At 33.5% G+C, this 25,087-nt stretch overlaps 1 protein-coding gene and 2 pseudogenes across 2 annotated transcripts in view; 1 reads left to right on the forward strand and 2 right to left on the reverse strand.

The window, feature by feature from the left end:
- Cow (Proteoglycan Cow) overlaps positions 1-25,087 on the forward strand; it is a 283,890-nt gene that overhangs the window by 194,854 nt on the left and 63,949 nt on the right. For both annotated transcript variants that reach the window (XM_072906664.1, XM_072906663.1), the window contains exons 5-6: positions 15,351-15,496; positions 17,956-18,107. In XM_072906664.1, coding sequence (XP_072762765.1) covers positions 15,351-15,496; positions 17,956-18,107 — 298 coding nt within the window. The remainder of the gene's footprint in view (positions 1-15,350; positions 15,497-17,955; positions 18,108-25,087) is intronic.
- On the reverse strand, positions 2,844-5,559 carry LOC140673456 (uncharacterized; annotated as a pseudogene).
- Positions 5,556-6,467, reverse strand: LOC140673457 (uncharacterized; annotated as a pseudogene).

The raw sequence follows: 25,087 nt of genomic DNA on the forward strand, positions 1-25,087 counted from the left end.
AAATTGAGCGACAAGGATTGAGTTGGACGCAACATGGTAAGTCATAATTCTGACGCTGGATGTAACTTTACAGACAGCGATGCGAGAAATAAAAGAGGAACTAATATGAGGAACTGTGACAACTAACAATAAGTTCAACTAATAATAAAAATATAATTAAAAAAGTCTGATTATAAAATTATAAAATTGAGTTGTATTTAAACTGTGTATTATTATTTTTAATATTTTTTTAATGAGTCAGTTGATTGCGAGCGATCATTGTATGTTTATTTGAATGAATGATCTCACAGAAATTTTTCTTTTCTTGTGTAGTGAATTAAGGAAAAAGCATACTCGTTTCTCGGAAGAAAGAAATAATTAACATCGTTCAATTAAAAGAACACTGCCTCACCAACATTTTTTAGCCGTGGTTTTATTGTGGGACGAAGGACGAGGCAAAGACTTAAAGAATCTTTTAAAGACGTCAGGTCCATGGTAGTTACTCCCTCTCTCCTTTCGAAAACATTGAAGATATCGCATCTAAAACAGGAGACAGCTCGAGAGTTATCGGGGTCAATTGAGACCAGAAAATAATGGTAACATACAGCAGCTATTAAAAGATAGAGCAGGAAACCGTTTTAATACCTTAGAATCGACGTTGGAACGATATTCTCGTGAGGCTAAACACTGAAGCGGGTTTGACGTGATATCCTGCATATTCCTGGAAGGTGTTCGATTGGAGTCAGGAAATAATGGCACTCAGTAACCTGCAACACGAAATAAAGCAGAAACTCGCTCTTCGAGAGTCGACTTAGAATGTAAGGACAATGGTCAACCCATTCAACTTCGAGAGTAATTATCGGAAACAATTTTAAAGAAAGAGGGCAGTATTACGTCCTTGTATTCCTGTGCTGCGATGTTATACTGCATATTGCGGTAATAAAAAGATCGTTGCTGGAATAATGTGCGAGTTTTTTTGATAAAACAACAGCGGAGATTTTAGAGATCAGTTGTCAAGCTGAGCGGTCGCGATATTATGAGTGTTGCTACCGGATAAAATCTAGAGAGGTAACTCGAGACACAAAAGGCTTTTACAGTAGTAATAATGATATGTTTAATAACGTAAATCAGATACAGAAAAATTCTTAGAACACACATAGGAAAAAACCGTTATAAAAACTGCGAACAAAGCGGGTAAAAAAAAGGTCGAGAGTGCCTACAGCGCTCTCAGTATATAATATCGGATAAAACATATCGATACACATCGGGACACGTTGGAACCAAGAGAGTCGACAGTAGCGCCATCTTTAAATATTCAAAGTGAGAGTGTAAACTAAAAGCTTATTTGCAACATCCTCCCACTTAAAGTTACATCTTAGTATATTATAGAATAATTTTATACGTTTTTTCTTTAAAGTTTAAAATCAAAATTTTAAGCGTTCTGGCTTTTTGACAATGCGACCATATCTTGTTTTTAGCTCCGGAATCTTTTTTGAATCTACTTTGGTCGAATCCTCTGGTTCCTTTGGAGGTATTGTAGCCGATTCAAATAATTTCTGAGAATGAGTCGGTGTTTTGATCAAATCAAAATACTTTTTAGTGTGATTGCAATCACTTCACCCGCTTCTTCTGACATATAGGTGAGAGGTCTTGAATTTATTACTAATTCACAATCACATAATACTGTGTTCATCTCCTCATAGTTGATTGACGTTTTTCTCAATGTTCTCTTCAATAAATTTTTTAAAAGACGTATAAGACGCTTCCACCATCCTCCCCACCAAGCAGCCGATAGTGGATTAAAGTGCCAATCTATTTCATTGATTGCGCAATACTGCAAAATTTTTCGCCAGTTAACATTTTTTAACAGGTTAGATGCCCCTACAAAATTCTTCTCATTGTCACTGTAAATGATAGAAGGTCTTCCTGGTCGATCTATAAATTTTCTAAAAGCTTCTAAAGACCCTTTTGTCGATAATGATGAGACAAGTTCCAAATGAACCGCTCGATAAATAGCACATGTAAATAGACATATGTAAGCTTTATCTCCTTCAGCTAAAAAGAGAGGTCCTGCGTAATCAACACCTGTTATCTCAAACGTAGCGGCATCTCTTACTCTATTTTCCGGCAATATTGAGAGTGGAGCTTCCATTTTTTTTGTGATATATCTACGGCATATTACACATTTATGGATCACAGCTCGCACAGATTTACGACAATGTAGGATCCAAAATTTCTCTCGTAGATTATTCATAGTAATGTTTATACCTGCATGATTGAATTTCACATGAACGTGTTGAATGATTTTTTCAGTTAGTAGATGTTTCGGATCAAGAATTATTGGATATCTGAAATTGAGATTATCTTGGTGATTGGAAATGATTGTTCGCGTACTGAGTAGCCTCTTATCCTTAAATATATCTAATCCTTGTAAACGTGGATCTTTCGCTCCTTTGAACGATTCTTGTTGTGCCAATCGACAGAGAAGCAATTCAGAAGCGATTATTTCTTTGGCCGTTATTTCTTCGTCTTTGATCACATCAGTTTTCCTGCAATTAGTCAAGAATCTCAACGTCCATGCAGTCAAGCGTAAGATTTGAGGGTATGATGAAAATCTTCTCAAATACCACGGAACATTATTTTCTACCGATTCTGCAGAAAGATTGCTCATGACGATATCTTCTTTAGTACTAGAGGGGCTTTTCTTCTGTGCTGAAGTCTTGCGAAGTTCCTCATTGACCAATTTTTCATCCACTTCTATATTTTCAATTGGCCATTTTTCGTGTGGCAATTTTAACCAGGACGGACCTTCCCACCATCTTGACTCAACAAGTTTCTTTGCATCGCAACCCCGTGATGGTAAATCAGCTGGATTCAATTCTCTTGGTATGTATCTCCAAGACTCTAGGTGAGTGAGTTTCCTTATTTCTTGAACTCGAGTCCATACAAATGTTGCCCATTGTTTTTTTTTACGTATCCAGTATAGAACTGTAGTCGAATCGTTCCAGAAATATCTTTTAATGTGTTTATAGTTCATTGCTCTGTCAAAAATATGCATCATTCTTGCTCCAATCGAAGCGGCAAGCAACTCAAGTCGAGGTATCGTTCTTTTTCCTTAAGGTGCTACTCTCGATTTTGCTTCCACAAGCTGCATCCTGACTTCAGAGTTCAAGCTTACTCGAACGAACAGAGCTGCATAGGCATTTTTACTCGCATCGATGAAAATGTGAAAAGATATCGAGTTTTCATTCCATTGTTCACCAAATATCCACCTAGGAATTCTTATAATTTGAAGTAGATTTAACTGCTGTAACCATTCCAGAAATTCGTTTTTACTGTCTGCATCAATTTCTTCGTCCCAGTGCAACCGTTGAGTCCAAAACCGTCGTAACATTAATTTTAGTTTTAGTAACACAGGGCAAGTGAAACCGAGTGGGTCAAACATCTTCTGTGCCCAAGAGAGGACCACTCTTTTGGTTATCTTTTCTGGAATTGCATTCAAGGAGGGTCCTGATAAAACCAACATATCTGTGTCTGTATCCCATAGAATTCCGAGCACCATAATTTGACTATTTTGCTCTTTCATGCCTGTATATCTCCATTCTCTTAAGTCAAACTTAGCTTCATTCATTAAGGAGACGGCTTCATTTTTAAAGATATGAAAATGTGCATAAGAATCAACACTAGTAATGCAGTCATCTACATCAAATAATTTCGCAAGTTTCTCACAAATCTTCTTTCTGTGTGGAGAATCCGTGGAATTTAAGCTTTGCTCAATATGTAACTCAATAGTAGCTCCCAATAGGAACGGACTACTTGACACTCCAAAGACTACACGACGATGTCTGTAAGTTTCAATTCTTTCTTGAACATCCCACCACAAGAATCTTAGGACATCTCTGTCTGATGGAGCGATACTTACTTGTAGGAAGGCTTTAGCAATGTCTACGGACACACCTATCTTCTTTTCCCGGAATCGATGCAACATGGCTGGAATCAACTCAATTAAATTAGGACCCGTCTCTAAACATTGGTTTAGTGAGGGCCAATTTTTTGTTTTAGTTGAAGCGTCGAATACAGGTCGAATCTTCGTCATACTTCCTTGTTTAACGACATGTCTGTGCGGGAGATAGTAACTCCTATCAGCAATTTCATCGATCAGTACTTTCTCGATGATACCTTCATCTAGCCAATTGTCGAAAACAGCATTATAATCTTTGAATAAATTTTCTTGCTGTAGCCTTTTCGTTATTGATTTTAATCTCTTTTCGGCCGTGTCTCTGTTGTCTTGTAAAGCAGGATGATTTTCCTTCCAGGGCAATAAAACTTCATAACGCTTTTCCTCGTTAATCTTAGTTGTATCTTGAAATAATGCTTTTACTTTTGCTTGCCGTGCTTCCTTAGACATCGTCTCTATAGGATCATTAATACCTAAAGTATCTAGTCTCCATAAATCCGATATGTCAGCTTCTTGCGTCATTATAGATACAACCATCAAGGTCGCATCTTCTTCATTTTCGTCAAGTAGATTCTTACCCAGTAAAGTCCACCCTAGCTTAGTTTCTATCGCGGTTACGTTATTATCTAATTGAAGAATGTTCCCCGAGCAATTTGCTAGCAACGTCAGCTCCTAGTAATAGAGTAATACGTTCGTTTCCTTCTCCGGTATTACTCAGCTCGAGATTATTTTTTCTAACAAGTACATCTATCCATGACCTGTCGATTTTTTCGGTTCGGGAAGTGTTATGACATATGACATTTTGTTGAAAAGCTATAAAATTACACTTATACGAACTATTCATATTTTCTACATAGATTCGAAAAGCCTTATGAGTTTGCAGTTTAGTCTGAACTCCTCCGAACAATAGATGTACCATCTTTTGTTCACCTACGACCTCATAACCTAATTCCTCAGCTATTTGACCTAAAATATAAGATTTGTGTGAGCCTGTATCGATAACAGCACGAACATTTTTGGTTTCTTTAGGACCTCGCAATCTAACTTTTAACAGGCAGAAATACTTTAATATCTAAAGATAAATTTGCAAGACAACTGCTTTCCTCATTAAAATCTTGTTGACTGGCGTTTTTCTCTTGTTTTCTTTCCGCGACTTTATTTGGTCCTCCTTTATTTGCAAAACTATTGCACAACAGTAAACAGTGATTCTTTCGACACCACGGACATTTTTCTTTGCTATGACATCTTTTATAATTATGACCTATTTTTAAACATTTAAAGCAACCCTGCTTGTCCTTTACAATATTAATTCGCTGATCCATAGGCATGTTCCTGGCTTACTCGCAATGTACGCTGTCATGACTTTCTCCACAGAATAAACATTTCAATAAGTTTACTTCTTTCGTGAGCAACCCAGCGGCTGTAGCTACATCTTGATCTTGATCGTTTTTTGTCTTCTTTTTATTTTTGTATTTCACCGGATCATCATTTGCATCAAAGCACGTCTTTGCCATGTGAATGCGTTCCTCGCTCTCCACTTCTTTCCCTAGAAAGATCATTAAATGCGTAAAACGATCTTTTACAGTAACATTTGTATTAGAAACATGCGCTGATGTAGTCATTGACGCTGCCACGTTCGCAATATTTCTTCTGACAGTGAGGATTCAACTAAAGGGAATAACATAGCCGCACACATATCCGTAGTCATCCGTAGTCCTAGAGAATCAAGTGCTCGAATATGCGTTTCTAATTTATCATAAATGGTCACGAGCGAAATATTCTTATTCTTATTTAAGACTAACTTTAAGAGTTCACGTACATAAAATTCTATCAACAAATCTTTTTTACCGAATCGGGATTCAAGACTCTGTATAGCTTTTTCGTAATTATTTGCCGTTGGAGGGAAACTATTAACAATCTCAAACGCACGCGAATCTTTTACTGTTGACTGTAATAAATAGTGAAATTTATCTTCTCTTGACAGTGTTGTGTCATCATGAATTTTTTTAAAAGTACTCCAAAATGATAACTAATCTTTAATTTCACCTCCAAATTTTCTTAATTCAATCTTAGGTAATTTTAATGCACGTATACTTTCCTGAGCTGAAGCGACTGTCGGTTGTAACGACGGCATCGGTGCCGTTATATTTTCTTGTTCCGTTATAAAAGTGGCAACAGTATCTTTGTTTGATGATATTTTTCCATATACTCGTCAGCATTCTCCATTTCCTTAGAAAGAGCTTCCTCCGTTTCTTCAGCTTCGAGCATTGCATCCTATATTCTGTGACTCAGTTCGCCAAGTTGACTCGCCTTTTCTCTAATTAACGCAAAATCTGTCTGCAGCAAGGTTATGTCAGGCGACTCTTTTTCCATCTCCTTTTGGAAAGAATTGAGTGCTCTCGTGAACGAGTTTCGTGTAACTCTCTGTACTCGTTTCAATTTATCCATTGTGTTCTGAAATAACCTTTTACTACTGTCTGTTCTGAAACCGGTCAGCAACAGCCCAACTAAAATGGTCCTGTCACGGTCGCCAAAATGTTGCTACCGGATAAAATCTAGAGAGGTAATTCGAGACACAAAAGGCTTTTACAGTAGTAATGATATGTTTAATAACGTAAATCAGATACAGAAAAACTCTTAGAATACACATAGGAAAAAACCGTTATAAAAACTGCGAACAAAGCGGGTACAAAAAAAGGTCGAGAGTGCCTACAGCGCTCTCAATATATAATATCGGATAAAACATATCGATACGCATCGGGACACGTTGGAACCAAGAGAATCGACAGTAGCGCCATCTTTAAATATTCAAAGTGAGAGTGTAAACTAAAAGCTTATTCGCAACAATGAGATTATTAATATTTCTTTATAGTCTATGTGTTTGTTTATAATTAAAGTTCTTGTTATAATATTAATTAAAAGAATATTTTTATTTGTAAGTGCAAGTACATGTATATGTATATGTATATATTGCTGCGTCCGCGAGTCGATGTCGATTATTTTAAAATTTTGAATGCGTGCGACACAACTACCCGGCTCACATTTGCACTTACAATTTATATATATATATATATATATATATATATATATATATATATATATATAGAAATTTTATATATATATATATATATATATATATATATATATATATATACCATAGACGTATAATGGGTCATCTACAATGGCCATAGATTTTTACCACTATGATTTACCACTCCTTATAATTTATTGTCTCCTTTTCATCCCTTCTATTACCTATGATCACCAATCAACGCGTTCTATTTATTAAGCCTCGTCTACAATAGCCGTAGAACGTAAGGTCGCAAGCAATTTGCTTTCAGTTTTAAGGATGTACAAACTTTAGAAAGAGAAAGATGCTGTGAGCTCCTTTTCATCCTCGTCTAACAACGCGTTGATTGGTGATCATAGGTAATAGAAGGGATGAAAAGGAGACAATAAATTATAAGGAGTGGTAAATGTCAAACGATTTGACAATTGAGGTTACATTCAAAAACGTCCTCTCCAAGGAAAATTTTACTCGAAATATATAATAACGTATACTATACTATATTATATTAAATAAAATTGTCTTTGAAGAGGAGGTTTTGAAACGTAGTCTAAATCAGAAAAATAAAGATTCTTCAATGTATAATATAAATTTCATTTGTATGTTATTGATTCTTAAATAAAACAAGTTTTGTGTATTTCGAGCGAATTCATTCAATTTTAGTATTTCTCGAAGCAGCATAATGTTTCAAGTAAAAAAAAAAAAATTTTTTTAATAAAATTTGAAGCAATTGAGTTCTATGGTTCATCAACGGTGCTTAGTCGAAAGCATGCTCTGCTACTGTAAAGAAATCATTAGTTAATAGGTTCATAGGTTAATAGGTTAATGTTAAAAATTTTTAATTATATACATATGTCACAATATCACTGTCTATGACTGTCTCACAAACTATAAAAACCGCGGCCATATTAAATTTCTACTCCTACTTCTATCCCCACTCTAGCATTGTTAGACAAAGAGAGCATTGGTGTTCAAAGCATCTTTCTCTTTCTAAAGTTTGTACATTTTTACAGCCAAACACGCAGTCTATTCATTATACGTCTATAATGCGAGCAATTTGGAGATTAATTTCAGTCATATTTGCAATTAACTCCTTAGCATATCTTTAACTTTTTATTATTCAATTTCGCGTCAAAGCGAACAAGCCAAAGATTTCTGTGATGTTTTAATGTTTATCTTTACACAGGATTGATAATGGATTGTAGTATACGATAATAAACTTTAAAGTTCTTCTCATCTATTAACTATAACCAATATTTTTAAACAATTTTTAGCTCGTAATAAATAATCAACTTTTAACAATGTCACGTAATTTCGTGATGAGCATCTCTGCAAAATAGAATTAATCAGTTACATCTTAAATTATTTATATAGTGCTATCTCCTATAAGGATTCATAAATTTTTATGAGAAATTTATGAGCTTTATATTGTACACATACTACGTATTTTTATTGATATTAAGTAAACATTGTTTAATCATATTTACAGTATATAATAAGAGAGCATCAAATTTCGATATTTCTTTAAACGAATTGGACATAGATCACCTTTTGTATTTTATCTTTAGGATCTACTTATCCATTTCATTATTTATCGGATATCTGGATGTTATATTTGATTCCATACGAAGAATGGATAAAAAAAGGAAGTAAAAATTATATTTCCGAATTTATATTATATTCCCGAAGTTGAATGCCTTGTGGCGTATGACTGTCGAAAACAGGTAAACGACCATTCAAATTGATCTAATGCTGTTTATTTTAACATTCGCTTGGCGGTCCCTTTTCGATAAGAGAAACTATTCTCTTTTACACGGGATGGGATCAAGTGCGACTTTTGTAACTGGGATGAGAGAGGATTAATAAGTAAAGTTAATTTGATTATAAAATCTAAGTTTATTCATAATGAAAGAATAAAATATTAATTAGATTTGTATATTTATAATATTTATATTAAATCTTGATTAGATTTGTATAATTATATATATTTTATAAAAGCTGATTATTAGGTTAGCATGTATATGTGTATGTATGTATGTGTGTGTATGTTTGTGATTTATTTCGCGAATGTTAGTTCGGAGGTTATTAGAATTATTATATTGGGATGACTCGTTAAAATTTTAGAATTCTGACTGGAAATTATACAATTAAATTTTATTATAGTTGGCAAAAGAGAATAAGATAAAAGGGTAGTTTTAATTGTGAGGAAGGTGAGTGAAAATTAGCAATCTCTATATTTACTACGAGAAATGAGTCAGAATTGAAATAAAAACTAATAGAGATGAACGTAAGAAATTACTCATAATCTGAAGGAAACTCTGACAATGTGAATGTGTCTAAAATGTCTGATATTAGATTTAGAAAATCGATGGATGATTCTGAGAATTCTGAAGAAGAAAGAGAAAGGAAGTTGTGTAAAATTTGGGGAGGACTCGTTGAAACAAAAATGTTGGTAACATTGATAGTAGTGGAAAGTGAAAAAGATTTCGGAGATAGACTGACCAGAAAATACAAAGGAAATGAAAAGAACCTGTCAAAAAGATTAGGAAATAATATGTCTTTAGAGAAACGAGAAAGAGGAGAAAATGGTCATTTCAATGTCGTCCTGAGTAGTTAAAATTATAACTTAAATTATTAAGTGAGCTAACTGATTCAGCTTACGAGGATGTGTGACTCTAATGGCTGACTATTTTGATGATCCATCTATTTCTATGATTTACAGTATGGCGAATCGGGTGTTTCAACACTAACAATAAGAGTTAATTCACGGTTAAGAAAATGGATTCAAAACAAAAGAAAAATGAAAGATTTTAATTGACTTCCTATTTGCCAATTTGTTTAGAAATATCGGTGCAGATAATGAATGAAGTTGATTGTTGATCGCGGGTTAACTATCAGGAATATACAGCTAACACTAAGCGCGGTTGCACTAGACAAGGCTGGATCATAAAAATAATTAAGAAATTAACTGAAATACAACTGTCTGCAACTGTACTGATGTACGTTCTTGTGATTTTCCCTTTTTTTTATATTCTTCTTTTCGAGGAAAATTTTCCTCCAGTAATCGTCTATATGATTCAGATATTAGTTTATGTTTTATGTGATTGCAAAGCTATTTTTTAATGGATTCTTACAAAATTGGTTTACGTAAAATTCTTATTTTTCCATGCTCTTCCTCAATAGTTTCATCATCGACAAGTTTACTTAGATTGACAAGTTAACTTAGATCAGATATTTATTGTTGTTGATTTTTCATATTATGGTTTCTATTTTTAGTTTAGAGATATATCATCAAAAAGACTCCCTCTTAATTTTCCTCATATGTTTGATTATCGTATGATTTCATTATGAGCGTTGAGTGTGTTATAAAACTCGTGTCACAGACAATTTGTTGATTTTTATATCTTTTATCATTGGTCAGACGATTATTGTCATAACTCCGCGGACAAAATCGTGGAGTCGAGATGACGTAACCTAATTAAGAGAAAAAAAATTTTTGATAATTATTTTTAAATTTACAATCTGCCTTAGAGAAAAAGAGAAGAGAATATTCAAACTTGACTCTGTTATATAATTTTTCTCAATTAATTAGTTTTACTATAAGAAATCGAATGTTTTGTTCGGGTTATATAACATACGACTAGAATCGTAACACGAATTTGATTTCACATGATAAGACAAGTGAAATGGTGTACGAGCGATATCTTGAAATGGCAGACAGTGCGAGTTTGTACCGTACGCAGTATTTTACCAATCCGAATAACAAGACGATTCGCAAGTAGGAACAAATCCCTGTAATCCGAGGACGTTGATGACGACTATAAAAAATCTATAACTAGATGAGCTATGATATCGGTTACATTCGACATGATTAGAAACCGGATTACAGTTTTTTATGTGACTGTTAAAACTTGACTTCTCGATAGTCTTCAGTAAAATAATAACTAATATTAAAATAAGCTAGTGCCTATGTTACGTCCTGTCGGCTCCACGTTTTTCCTCCCACAAAATGAACAATAATCGTCCAATCGGTCACAAAAAACGGGTCGCGCAATAAAAAAGAACCGTTATTATCAAATAATGTTTAGACCTACTAAAAACGATATCTAAACAAATACCGGAAGGGATCAATAACGAAATCCTCTAAACAACGAAACAGACAAACACAGCTGCATAATCTTAAGAAAGAAACAAATAATGCCGCTACGCACTGTCGGCTCCACGACTTTACCTTCTATAAAGATAAAGCAATAATTGCCCGACCAGTCATAAGAGGGCCGCGGAATGAAAAAAATGTTTTAAACATTGATCGAAACAAATCGATGTTCAAAGAAATGACCGAAAAGGACCGAAAGCGAGATCCCCTAAATAAATAATGGATAAAAACAGCCGCATAATCCCAGGAGATAACCAAATGAAGAATCTACATCAGCACCTAAAACGCAACCAAATTTCCTAAGAGGCCGTACAGAGCCCACCAATCAGCAACAATCAAAAATAAGGAGGAAAAGGATCTCACCGAACGACAGCTTTTACACGTCAAAATCTCAAAAATACTCCCGCCCAAATTGTTAACACGCCCTCAAGATTTAATATAAAAAGGGAAGATTCGCGCATTACGATCATTCCAAAATTTAAAATCAGTTGACAGTACATCAGATTCATTTCGGTCGTTCGCTGACTCAAGCAATTCGTCTACACTACGGGAGTTCCGTTTAAGTCTCAAAAACTATTAGAATCAGTGCTCAACAAGACCACCCGCCGAGTAAGACCACAACTACACCAGCACCTAAAACGCAACCAACTGCCTAAGTAGTAAGCTTAATTTCCTTCTCTTTTGTTTTTTTTTTCCTCTCATCGTCTGCTTTCCCCTTTATTCAACCTTATTCTTTATTTAAAATGCCTAAAATCACGCCGACCCGATTCTCGCGAGCCAACCGAGACCATAGATCGGACGACACGACCGTGTGCGAAATCGCGCCGTAACACATATTACATTTTCGTAAATCTTTATTATTTTTTTTTTTCTTATTATAAACCATTGTAACAAATACCAACCAGAGTAAAATCTTTAGAATCGCACTCCTTCCCCCTCTCTTCTGGTTGATGACCTCCGTACTTATGTAACACCCGCGATCCACACAGACAAACACACACACACACTCATACAAATAATTTTAAGGCGGATTTGATAATATCAATAAAGTTATATGTATAATGGTAAGAATTAATTGAATAAATGTTAAATTAAATATTAAATGATCGGTAATAAATTTATTTAACTCCCTCACTCTCTCCACGCGAAAGATCACACTTGGTCCCGTCCCGCGTAAAAGAGATTCGATTCTCTTACCAAAAAGGGACCACCGAGAGAGAGCGTTCGCATAACAGAGTAATAACGACACCCGTCGTTTACCTGTTTGCTAACCTGCAGCTCGCTCGACCGAGTCACTTGTCGATAAGACTTTTGACATCGGAACAGTTCCTGTTACGCCCTTCCTCTGACCCATCCTCTCTACGGGCCTGGACGTAACACCTACAAAATGTATTTATTATACATTTCTCTCTTTGGATCTTCTTCAATAAAAAAAAAACGCTAATAAAATTAAGAAAACAGATTGAGAAGAACAGAGCATATTATCGATGTTATTTTTCTGTAGAATGTCTGAAAAAGAACTGAAACGTATATAAATCTTTTTAAATGTAAAGAAATCTTTTTAATTTAATTGGAAATCTTCCTTTTAAGCTTTCTGTCTGCGTTGGCTCTCATTAGCTTATTTTGTTATTACTTTGTAACATTTAAATCCTTATTTGTATTATTAAAACATATTACGCAACATTTATACGAATATCAGCATGCGTGCATATCAAACGATTAGTATCTGTGCGACAGAATCATTTTTTGAATATTTTCCTTTCTTTTTCTCTAAGGCAGATCGATTTAAAAAACTTAAGGAGCAATTTACATTACACATATTTATTTAAAAAAAATTTTAATACAAATTTTTTTTAAATAAAATAATAATTAGTGATCAACTAATAAAATTAATCCAGTAAGTTATGAATTATTGTAAATAAATGTTGACATTAACTTACCTTATGGATCTTCTTGAGAGCGTCACATAATTCAAAGTATGTATAGGAATACACTTGAGATTGCACTCTGTTTAATATATGTATGTCAAAAGAATAGTGATCTGTATAGATGTAAGTTGATATCAATATTTATCTCATCTTATAGTATTGACAAGTATGAATAAGTATAAATATGATTGTGTAATGTTTAGGTTTTTGAATCTCATTTTTATCGGTCCGTAATTCCGAAATTTCTAATAGATATGATGATCATGAAATTATATCAGTTTCAAGACTGACGTGACTGTTGTAAAAAATGTACGAATGCGATACCTATAGCGTGTGTTACGTCCAGGCCGTAGAAAGGATGGGTCAGAGGAAGGGCGTAACAGGAACTGTTCCGATGTCAAAAGTCTTATCGACGAGTGACTCGGTCGAGCGAGCTGCAGGTTAGCAAACAGGTAAACGACGGGTGTCGTTATTACTCTGTTATGCGAACGCTCTCTCGGTATTCCCTTTTTGGTAAGAGAATCGAATCTCTTTTACGCGGGACGGGACCAAGTGTGATCTTTCGCGTGGAGAGAGTGAGGGAGTTAAATAAATTTATTACCGATCATTTAATATTTAATTTAACATTTATTCAATTAATTCTTACTATTATACATATAATCTTATTGATATCGGCCTTAAAATTATTTGTATGAGTGTGTTTATTATTTGTTTGTGTGTGTGGGTCGCGGGTGTTACATAAGTACGGAGGTCATCAACTAGAAAAGAAGGGGAACGAGTGCGATTCTAAAGATTTTATTCTGGTTGGTATTTGTTACAATAGTTTATAATAAGAAAAAAAAATAATAAAGATTTACGAAAGTGTAATATGTGTTACGGCGCGATTTCGCACACGGTCGTGTCGTCCGATCTATGGTCTCGGTTGGCTCGCGAGAATCGGCGGGTTGGCGCGATTTTAGGCACTTAATAAAAGAACAAGGTTGAATAAAGGGGAAAGAACGGCGGTGAAAGAGAAGGAAAATGGACTTACTACTTAGGCAGATTTGTTGCGTTTTTAGCTACTGGTCAGGTTGTGGCCCAGTTGTGGCTCTTGCTCAGCAGGTGGTCGTTGTTGGGCACTGACTCTAATAGTTTCAAAACTTAATCAGAACTCCCGATATGTGAAACGAATGCCTTGTCAGCAAACAACCGAAAATAGGAATGAGCGGGAGTAACTGTGCCGAATGAATCTAACGTTGTACTATCGACTGATTTGAATTTTTTGGTGGTCTGTAATGCGCGAGTCTTCCCTTTTTATATTAAATCTTGAGGGCGTGTTAACAATTTGGGCGGGAGTATTTTTGAGATCTTGACGTGTAAAAAGCTGTCGTTCGGTGAGATCCTTCTCCTCCTTATTTTTTATTTTTGCTGATTGGTGGGTTCTGTACGGCCTCTTAAGAAATTTGGAGATTCTTCATTTGGTTATCTCCTGGGATTATGTAGCTGTTTTTATCCATTTATTTATTTAGGGGATCTCGCTATCGATCCTTTTCGGTTGTTTCTTTGAACATCAATTTCAATGTTCAAACATTTTTTCGTTCCGCGGCCCTCTTATGATTGGTCGGCAATTATTGCTTTATCTTTATAGGAGGTAAAGACGTGGAGCTGACAGTGCGTAGCGGCGTTATTTGTTTCTTTCTTAAGATTATGCAGCTGTATTTGTCGATTTATTCATTTAGAAGATCTCACTATCGGTCCTTTCCGGTCGTTTCTTTTGACATCGTTTTCAATGTTTTAAAATATTTTTCGTCGTGCGATCCTTTTTATGATTAATCGGACGATTATTGCTTCATTTTCGTGGGAGGAAAAACGTGGAGCCGACAGTGCTTAGCGGCATTATTTGTTTCTTTCTTAAGATTATGCAGCTGTGTTTGTTTGTTTCGTTGTTTAGAGGATTTCGTTATTGATCCCTTCCGGTATTTATTTAGATATCGTTTTTAGGTCTAAATATTATTTGATAATAACGGTTTTTTTCTATTGCGCGACCCGTTTTTTGTGACCGATCGGACGATTATTGTTCATTTCGTGGGAGGAAAAACGTGGAGCCGACAGGACGTAACACATGTAAATAATCACGTCCGTTTTGCTGGAACGATATGTAGTACACTACGTTACGGATAAGTTAAATGGGCTTTTCTTTTTAATTCATCTCTAAATACGTATGTATACGCGTATCGACAGTCAGGCATTTACAACGGTCGTTGGTGTTTTTTTGTATTACAGATGCCAAGAATGTCCTGTGGTGAAACCTACGTTCCTCTGCGGAAACGACAATCGTACTTATAGTTCGCCATGTCGTCTTGAATATCATAACTGCATTCACCATACCTCCGTCCACATTGCTTGCAAAGGTTTTTGTCCGTGCAAAGGTAAGAAATATATTTGTTTTGTACAAATCAAATTTAAATTGAACAATACATTGGTTTAATTTTGAATATGATAGAACTCTAATATTTCGATAAAGTGTAGACGATTACTGTAATTATTCTACTAAATATCTTTATACCATAACAATTTTTTAAAATAAAACGAGAAATTTTAATTGCTGGAAAAAAAACATTTTTCAATGTAATATTTATTGTGCACGATTTTTTATAGAGATCAGATTTTTTATAGATTTTTGATAAAATTATTATTTTTGTGGTAAATATAACAAAAAAGTAATCTTAAAATATATTTGTGCATTATCAAATTTAAAAAAAATGTTATTAGTTGCGTGTGTGTGTGCATTTAAGGGTCTGAAGTACTACCATTAAATTTAGGGGGTAAAGTAAAAATGAAAAGTACATTCTTTATACACGGATATATTCAAATGATAATATTCTCGAATAAGGCACTATTATATTGACCTTTGACTCCCCCCCCGTATCTCGGAAATTGTCTATTTATCGACCTCGGGCCTATTGGGACTTTTGATCAGGACGTCATGAACTACATCATACTAAAATTTCAACTAATTTGATTGGCGTCACTTTTCAATAAGAATCATGCAGGGTGTTTTGACGTAAATTCAAAATTGCTAAGTTGACTCCAAAATGACAGAAAGTCAAATGTCGAAAATGATTGTATTTCTATTTTTACTCTGGCTAATAGTCAAAAAAATTTCAAAAGGAATAATAGATATGTTGGAGAGGAGAAGAACAAAACTCTAACTCTCTCTTAGGTTTTGCATAGAACGCAATAAATAGCTAAAATTTATTGTCTAAATAAGATATTTAATTTTAATTCCCGAAAATAATAGATTTTGATATTAAATTTTTTTAGAGGACTTGGAAGCTTCTTAGAAGAAACCTGAAAACAGAGATTAGTAGAACATACTCTTAGATGAACCTTTTATTACCTCGGACTGTTTTCTAAGATTGTTTTAACTTGATTAAAAAATAAAGATTCAAGGATTATTTTTGAAATTCGATTTCCCGCAATTTTGAATAGACACCACGTAGTGATTCCTTTTCAAAATTTATCTTTTAATTTATTATTTACTTGCATTAAAATTTTTCTTTTAATAAAATCTTTTAAATAAAATGTTATGTTTGTCCTCTTTTGCTATTTAAAATTTTTGAGTTTTTGCCTTCTCTGGAAAGTTAAAAAAAAATTTTTTTGATAAAAAATTATTTTTTCAAAATAAAGGAAAATGTGTTTCAGGATTATTTCATGTTTTCAGTTGTTTCGAAAATAGATTACCCAAACAAATTTTAGAGACATCTTTTACTTAATTAATGCATAGATATACAAGCAATAATTTTTAGCTTATGACAGTAACAACTAAGGAGAAAAAATTTAAAATAACTTTTGTTTAATCTTTATTTACATTAATAAATATTGTATTAACCAGCAAAGTTTTAATATTTAGAATCGTCAGTTTATCGATACGACAATTAAATTGTATAAATGCAATTGTTCGTATTTTAGCAAAATATCATAACGCTTGTCAATTGTGATTAATTACGAATTCTAAATTTGAGCAACTTGTTTCAAAATAGTTAATGAATAATACAATTGATTTATTATGATTGATTTTAAAGATGTTAAAAATCAATTATTTCATAACATCATGTACAAATGCATTTTAAATTTTAATATAAAGTTTTAATAAAAAATATTATTGCTCTCGTGCTTGAATGATTCAACAGTATATTGAATAATGGAGTAATTATACAATATTGCTATAATTATGGAATATAAAACATTATTACGTAAGATAAGAAACAGTGATTAATTACGTAAGATTGTCGATCAAATAAAAAATATTCTCTACAAATTTTATTTCTTATTTTATATAAACTATATAAAAACTTAAAATATATGTGTGTACATAAAAACGAATAGACAAGAATATTTTGAAAACTCGATATCACAGTTTTATACGTGAGATGTATTTTTTCAGTTACTAAAACATCATATTGTTATTTTTTTCTTTGGCGTTTATGATTCATTTTTAATTCAAACTATTAAATTTGATTTTGTAAAAATTATCTTGTTTTTTTCGGCAGGAAAATTCTTTATTCATCTTGGACTAGACTTTCTCTTGTGTCATTTATGTTATATCAATGAACCACAGAATTCTACATATTTCGCTGAAAAATTTTTCTAACTGTAAAAATGAAACAAATGTGCCCTAGCTGTTGGAGAGTGTAATCAGTTTTTCGATTTCTAACAATTGCAATTTGTCGACGGTCACATTTGAGTTGATTTAAAATTTAATAAGAAACAAATCAAATATTTTCAACGTTGCGCCGCTAAAGCAAAATGTAATTTCGCCACGCGGTTTATAATTAGAATATATGTATCGTGAAAAAAGTGTATTAATTATATATAAATTTTGCAGTCGCCGATCTGCGTTTATATTCGAAAAAGATGCAGAAGAAGAAGACACTCATGGGTAAGATGGGACACAACCGTGACATTACCTTCACGCCTCGCGACTTCAATTACGATAATCATCATTATCAGTATCTCAAGTACACTAAACGCGGCAAAGTAAGTCATTAATCTTTTATGCCGCATTTTTGTTGCAATCAAGAGTGAAAATATTACATAGAATCCTTATTTCCATTTATTTTTTTAAATAAAATGTGTTTTTATTTACATTATTATACAATATTTATATTATTTATATATTTTATATTTTATTATGTATAATAATAATATTAACGTATATGATAACTAGTATTAGTTGCAACGTGTATGGCGTATGATATAGATGTAAGTGCTATATACCTAGTCATATTTTCTGATACAAAACCGATTGGGATATGATGAGCACATAATTGTTATTATAATTATTTTTATATACATATATTTTCTTTTCAATATTTTATTTTTCACTAACAATAAACTATGTAATATAAATTTATTATTTAGTCATTTAATACTAGTTATCATATAAAATTATTAATACTATATAAAATTTATACATTTGAAAAATGAAATAATTTTTAGTCAGTTTTTTCTAGATAGTAATTTTATCTTTTTAAATAATTGATCTGGTAGAATATCATTATCTTAATAATATTCGGTTAGGTTAGGTTAGGTTAATATTCGGTAAATATTGACATTAATGGACCTTACCTAATATTCTACCACTTTAATTATAAGAATGTATTGTATATACTGCATTATGTTTTTTTTTTAGTTAATTGAGAGACTAAAATTGACATATTGATCAAGAAAACTAGACTATTAAAAACAATTACAGTAAAAGTAATATACTATTATATAACAATTGCAGTAAAGAGAAATATACTATCATATAATACTACTATACAGGGTGTCCGGTAATAATCGTCTAACCTTTCATGGACAGATAGAGCAGGTCAAACCGAATAGAAAAGTCTATCATTTTGCAATCTTCGTAATAATTACTAAGAAATTAATTAACAAAGATTGACAAATTCAGGCGAGAAGGCCCATCCTACTGCTACGCGGTTACTAGATTGTCAATCTTTGTTAATTAATTTCTCGGTAATTATTACGAAGATTGCAAAATGGTAGAGGACTTTTCTAATCAGTTTGACCTTTTTTCGGCCTCTTCGCCGTCCCAGCCCCGACCTCGGAATAAGTCCGAGCGGCCCGGAACGGCCCAGCCCGGCAGGTCCGGGAGTTCCGGAACCATACCGGCCCGTCCAGCACGTCCGGCCCGATGGGCCCGGGAGTTCCGGGACACCATCGACCCGCACGGCTCCCCCTCGCGGCCGCGCACTCAAGAGTAAACGACCCCTGAGCCGCTTGTCCACGAGGGAAAAGCCTCCCCCACTGTGGGACACCGGCCGAAGCCGGCACCCACGTCCCCCCGGAGGGACGCTGCGCGGCGGGAGCACCCACACACGCAGCACTCTCATGGCCGGGAGCACCCAGCCGTATCGCGGGCGGGGAGTAATCCTCCCCCAACGGTGCCGCGCCACCGGGCAATTGAAGTCGGGGCTGCCAACCCCTACCAGCGATTGGGATGACACTTTAAACCACCCCGAAGGGTGGGCGTCATCCCTAAGGGAGTCGCTGGGTCTCCCCTTATATTCTTATAAAGGGTACTGTGCGCTCTTAGTTCCCCTTCCACCCCGGAGGTTCACCCAACTTGGCCGAAGCCGTGTGGGTGTTCCATGGGGTTTCAGGGTTAAGCCTTCTCACCACGGCAAGGTGGCGCACAACGAGGAGGTAATCAGTTTGACCTGCTCTATCTGCCCATGAAAGGTTGGACAATTATTACCGGACATGTATATACTACTATACATATAACCATATGATAATATTTGTATAGTTATGAACATGATATGTGTGTCGTATATTATATTTGTTTTATCTAAAAAATGATTATTTTAAATCAATTTAGTACTAATACTTAATACGAAAATTTCTAATGCCTTATACTTTCTAATGTATTTACGTGCACGCATGCACGTAATTAGAGCTGAAATATATAACAAAATATTGATAAATATTTGTATATAAAAATGTGATAAAAGTTAAAGAGAAATTTTATTTTTGTAAACATTTTATTGTAAAAAATATATATTACTTTTAAGTCACACAGTGACATAAAAATTAAATCAGATTTAAAAATATATATTATACGTATATTATCTTAAAATTATAATGGATTATATAACGACATATACAGGATGTTTCTGGTAATAACCTAACCGTTTCACCTCTCGCAGATAGGATGAGCTAAAGAAAGTGAGTAAAAAAGTCTTCTATTGTTTTGCGATTTTTATAATAATTAAATTTAAAAATGGATCGATCAATTCGCGTGAGTATTAGTCGATTCTTTTTAACTAATTTTTTATTAATTTGTCATTAATTATTACAAAAATCGTAAAATGGAAAAGACTTTCTTCAATTTAACATGTTTTACCTGCATAAGAGAGATGATATGGTTATTACTTGACACCTTATATGGAGCGCATAAAACAGGTCACTTGAATAACTTGTCATGTTGACGAATGAAAGTCAACTGAGGAAGATTTGTTATAATGTGTTTATACCTCAGCATGAAGTATCACTTTACACAGGTTGGGATGGGTTTTTTATTGAGGTAGGGGTGCAGGAGCAACACCGTAGTCCCTCCTCCCGTCCACGCATTTGTTAATTATCATTGCACAATTATCATTGTATTATATGAGTTTTCAACTTCAAAAATTATGAATTCTATTTAATCAGAAACAATTAGGTTTGGGAGGTTTCAATTTTTCATATATTTCAGGTACGCATGGGTATAAATGCGTAAGCCACATATTTTCTGCTGTAATAAAAAATACAAACTCTCATAAAGCTTAACTTATAACAAAGAATATGCTTTTGATTACCCATTTTGTGCATAAAAGTATTAGAGTAAGATAATCGAAAAATGAATATTTTACGAAATATCTTGTATTTTATGTCAAAATATTGCAACTTTGAAACCTTATAACTCGAAAAGTACTTCACGAAAAAACATTTGATTATAGTGTTTTGGAAAGCTGTCGAGATAAGCTACAAGAATGTGCAATAATATATAGGGTGTCCTATTAACAAAATTAAACATGCCGTTCATGTGACCTTCAAATAACTCATTAAGGTTAAACCAATAGTACTCTCTTATGGCCTTCTCGAAACCAAACAACTTTTGCCTGAAACATTTTTCTCTCCCGAGCTTGGTTCTCGACATATTCGACTGGATCGATTAAAATGGCCCACCCTGTATATAAGGATGGATATATAAAATAAATAAGAATATAAATAGCTCTCACTTAAATAAAAATAATATCATCAATGGCTGTAGAGAGCGATACAAAAATAAAGACGTACCATATGGTAACGAATTAAAAAATATAATTTCGATAATCAGTGTATTTTAAACAATAATTGTACAATGATAGGTAACTTAAAAGTTAAAGCTGATTAATAAACTAAAATTAATTACAGAGAAAACGAACGTTTCAACTCTTGTTTTGAGCCTTTTTCAGCGCAATGTTAGTATAATATTAAGATGATAAAATTAAATGATCTTATATGATGTTTTACAAAATTCTTTATAATGTTATAAAATCGAAACTCAGGCTGAACGTAAATTGTAACTTCACATGCTACATGAATTCGTGGTTTTTCTTCAATTAAACTCCAAGGTTGGAAAGCCTGGAGAATCACACTTGAATTTTAGTTTAAAAAAGTGGAAGCTTAGCGACTTGATTTCAATATCCGTTGAATCCTAAAAGGATAGAAAAAGCGGGTTTTTTTAAAGAATAAATAAAATAAAATAAAAGCAAGTCACCAAACTGTACAGGCAGTAACTTTCTGTACTTACAATATTCGGATATTCCACAAAAATATTTCTCTTAAGCACGCCGTTTAGTTCTAATTTCGATCGATTACTGTCAAACGTATGGTAAGGTAGGCCCGTTTATATACAAGATAATGACTTTGAGATTTTTGGGAGCTTATTTATCGCGTCATAGTATAATGTCGCTGGTTTTCTGTGTCCGTTTGCAAGTTTAAACGATTTTTTTGTCCTTTAAAAAACAAGAATTTTGTAAAATATCATATAAGATCATTTAGTTTTATTATCTTAACATTATACTAACATTGCACTGAAGAAGGCTTAAAACAAGAGCCAAAACGTTCGTTTTCTCCGTGATTAATTTTTGTTTATTAATCAGCTTTAACTTTTAAGTTACCTACCATTGTACAATTATTGTTTAAAATACACTGATTATCGAAATTATATTTCTTAATTCGTTACCATATGATACGTTTTTATTTTTGTTTCGCTCTCTACAGCTATTGACGATATTATTCTTATATAAAATAAAATATAAAAGAATATAAAAGACATATAAAAAGACATAATACATTGAGAGTTCTAATTTTAAGGTCACTTTACATGAGACTTAAGTATATACAAAAACATTTGAAAAATTAAAAGTGCATTTATAAATACATGCATATATACAGGGTGATTCGAAACAACCTTTTATCCTTAAAATGTCGTATTCCTGACTCAATTCAAAACGATTTTTCTTTTACTAAAATTTTGTCCAAAGCTTAGTTTTTAAATTATAAGATAAAAAAGAATTATGGGACAAGAATAGGAGGTAGGCAGGAGCGGCGCAACTTACTAGCTGATGGATGATTATTTGGGATCCTACGATCAGCTTCTTGCTACACGCTGTGTGTGCGTGCATGCGTGCGTGAACGTTTCTCGCATCGCACTGGAGTCACGCTGTGATTATCGCGTTATTCGCAGTACAGATTTTTTTGTCCTGGGAGTATAAGTGCTGCATCTATTATAACAAGATACTAAACATATAGCTCTGGAGTCATATAACTTTATCACTGTGTAATAATTGCATTAGACAAGAGGTCTGAGTAGTTCAGATGATAAGAGCAGTTGCCTAAAAGGCAAAAGGTCTCGAGTTCGATTCAGCAATTCGTGCTTCACATTTTTAGAGTTCATATAAATATTGTTTACAATCATTTTTCGAGCTGAAATATATTGAATGCCTTACGACAGCCGCTGCCACGATAAATGATTGTTATAGTGTACCTGGACCAGTCACTCTCCACTACGTACACCCCTACATACATTCGTTTCATTACTTGGACCGTCGAATATCACCTAATATGCACCAGAAGGAAATTAAAATTGTTATGTAACAAGAAATAAATATTTAAGTTATATTTCATTTTTTTATTTTAGTTTTACGAGATTTCTTCTTAACCTCAGACTTTTGATTGAACACATGATTATCTATTTGAAAAAATCGTCAATAAAAGTTATTACGTATTGCTTGTCTGTTGACTTTGCAGATTGATCGGCAAATATCTATGTGAAGGAGATCGAGTACAGTCATCGATTTTCTTTCTAAATGCTTTAGAAACACTAATTGTGTTAATTTTAATTTTTAACACGTTTTGTAATGTTCTTTGATGCCACAGTCGACAATTTTCAGACTATTCTTTCATTGACAGATATTTTTCTTATTGTTTCCTATACTCGAACAAACGATGTATACATTGTTCATGATTCATTATTACATCTTTTCTGCTTTATAGCTTGCAACTTGTACAGAATTTTTTATGTTTAATCCATTTTGAAAACATATTATTTAGCTGTTTTTTTATTATATGTATATTAAACTACAAAAATTAACAATTTAAAGCTCTAAATATTAATACATAATATAAATTAAACGCATAAAGGCAATGAAGAACCAACGCGAGTGGAGGGCCTGAAAACACTTCTTATTTAACCGTATTGGATGTAAATCTTCTATATTTTCAAACTATAGTTTCGAACTCTTTTTTTAAGCCTTCACAGTGAATCACTACAATATTAACGTACCGCGATACATCCCGCCATATTCCAACGCCTATTCAATGTAAGACGCCTCCTACACGATGCCAAATGCAAGGATAAATGCATTGGACTGACAAAGGGCAACCAAGATCGCACAAACACACGCATATAAATGAACAATATATATATTAACATATATAATAATGAAGTACCAGGGAGAATTCTATTTGCTTACAATCTCAATTGTTAACAATTTCATCTACATCATTTTATCGACAACTTTCATTGCTGACAATTGCCTAGAAATAATACTATTTAAGTGTGTAATCGTGGCACAGTGAGTTGTGTGTTTGCTCTCTGTGTCAAAGAGAGAGAACCCGGACTCAATCCAATAAGAAATATCGAATTTATTCGAATTTATTTGATCGCTACTTTTCGCACACCACCAAGAGTATCTTACCATCATGCGAACCTCTCTAGGTCGTGCGGAACCAGCGTTAAAAACTGTAAGTTCTATAACGGAAGACGCACACCACAGATATGTATAGAAGAATCACCACTCTTCGTTAAGAAAAAAAAAGATTGAAAAGAAGAAACAATATTATACATATTTAATAATTTAAAATACGAACATATGTATATTTGCACATATTGCACACATGACATTACACATAAAGAAGTATGTTAAAAAGTATTACATGTCAAATGTAGCAAGAAAAATATTATTAATGTGGCCAACAAGCCAAGATAACGAGAAGAAACGCCATTCACACAAAACCGAGACAGATATTTTAGACTTTCAAGTACTATACTATCATATTAAAATTCGATTCGTTAAATATACATAGATGTGATAATAGAAATTTAGCTCTAAAAAAGACTGTTGATAAACCATGAGATGAAAAACTCACTGATAGTTTTAAACGCGTTCCTACTTGTCAGAAACTAATCACTCAAATCCTTGGTTATGGATTATGGATGCGAACTGCGAGCAGTAACATCACGAAGCGTTGATAATCGCTAGCGCAATGTTATGCCAAATGAGTCAAGTGTATAATTTTTTTAACCATACAACTTTTTGTATTTCCGCATTAGGGACATGAATGACGTTGATGACGACGACGTATCTTAATGAAAAATTTCCACGTTTCGACTTTGTGTTATAAAGTCGCAATGATACACTTAG

The sequence above is a fragment of the Anoplolepis gracilipes genome, chromosome 14 (assembly GCF_047496725.1).
Source record: "Anoplolepis gracilipes chromosome 14, ASM4749672v1, whole genome shotgun sequence".
Taxonomy (NCBI): Eukaryota; Metazoa; Arthropoda; class Insecta; order Hymenoptera; family Formicidae; genus Anoplolepis; species Anoplolepis gracilipes.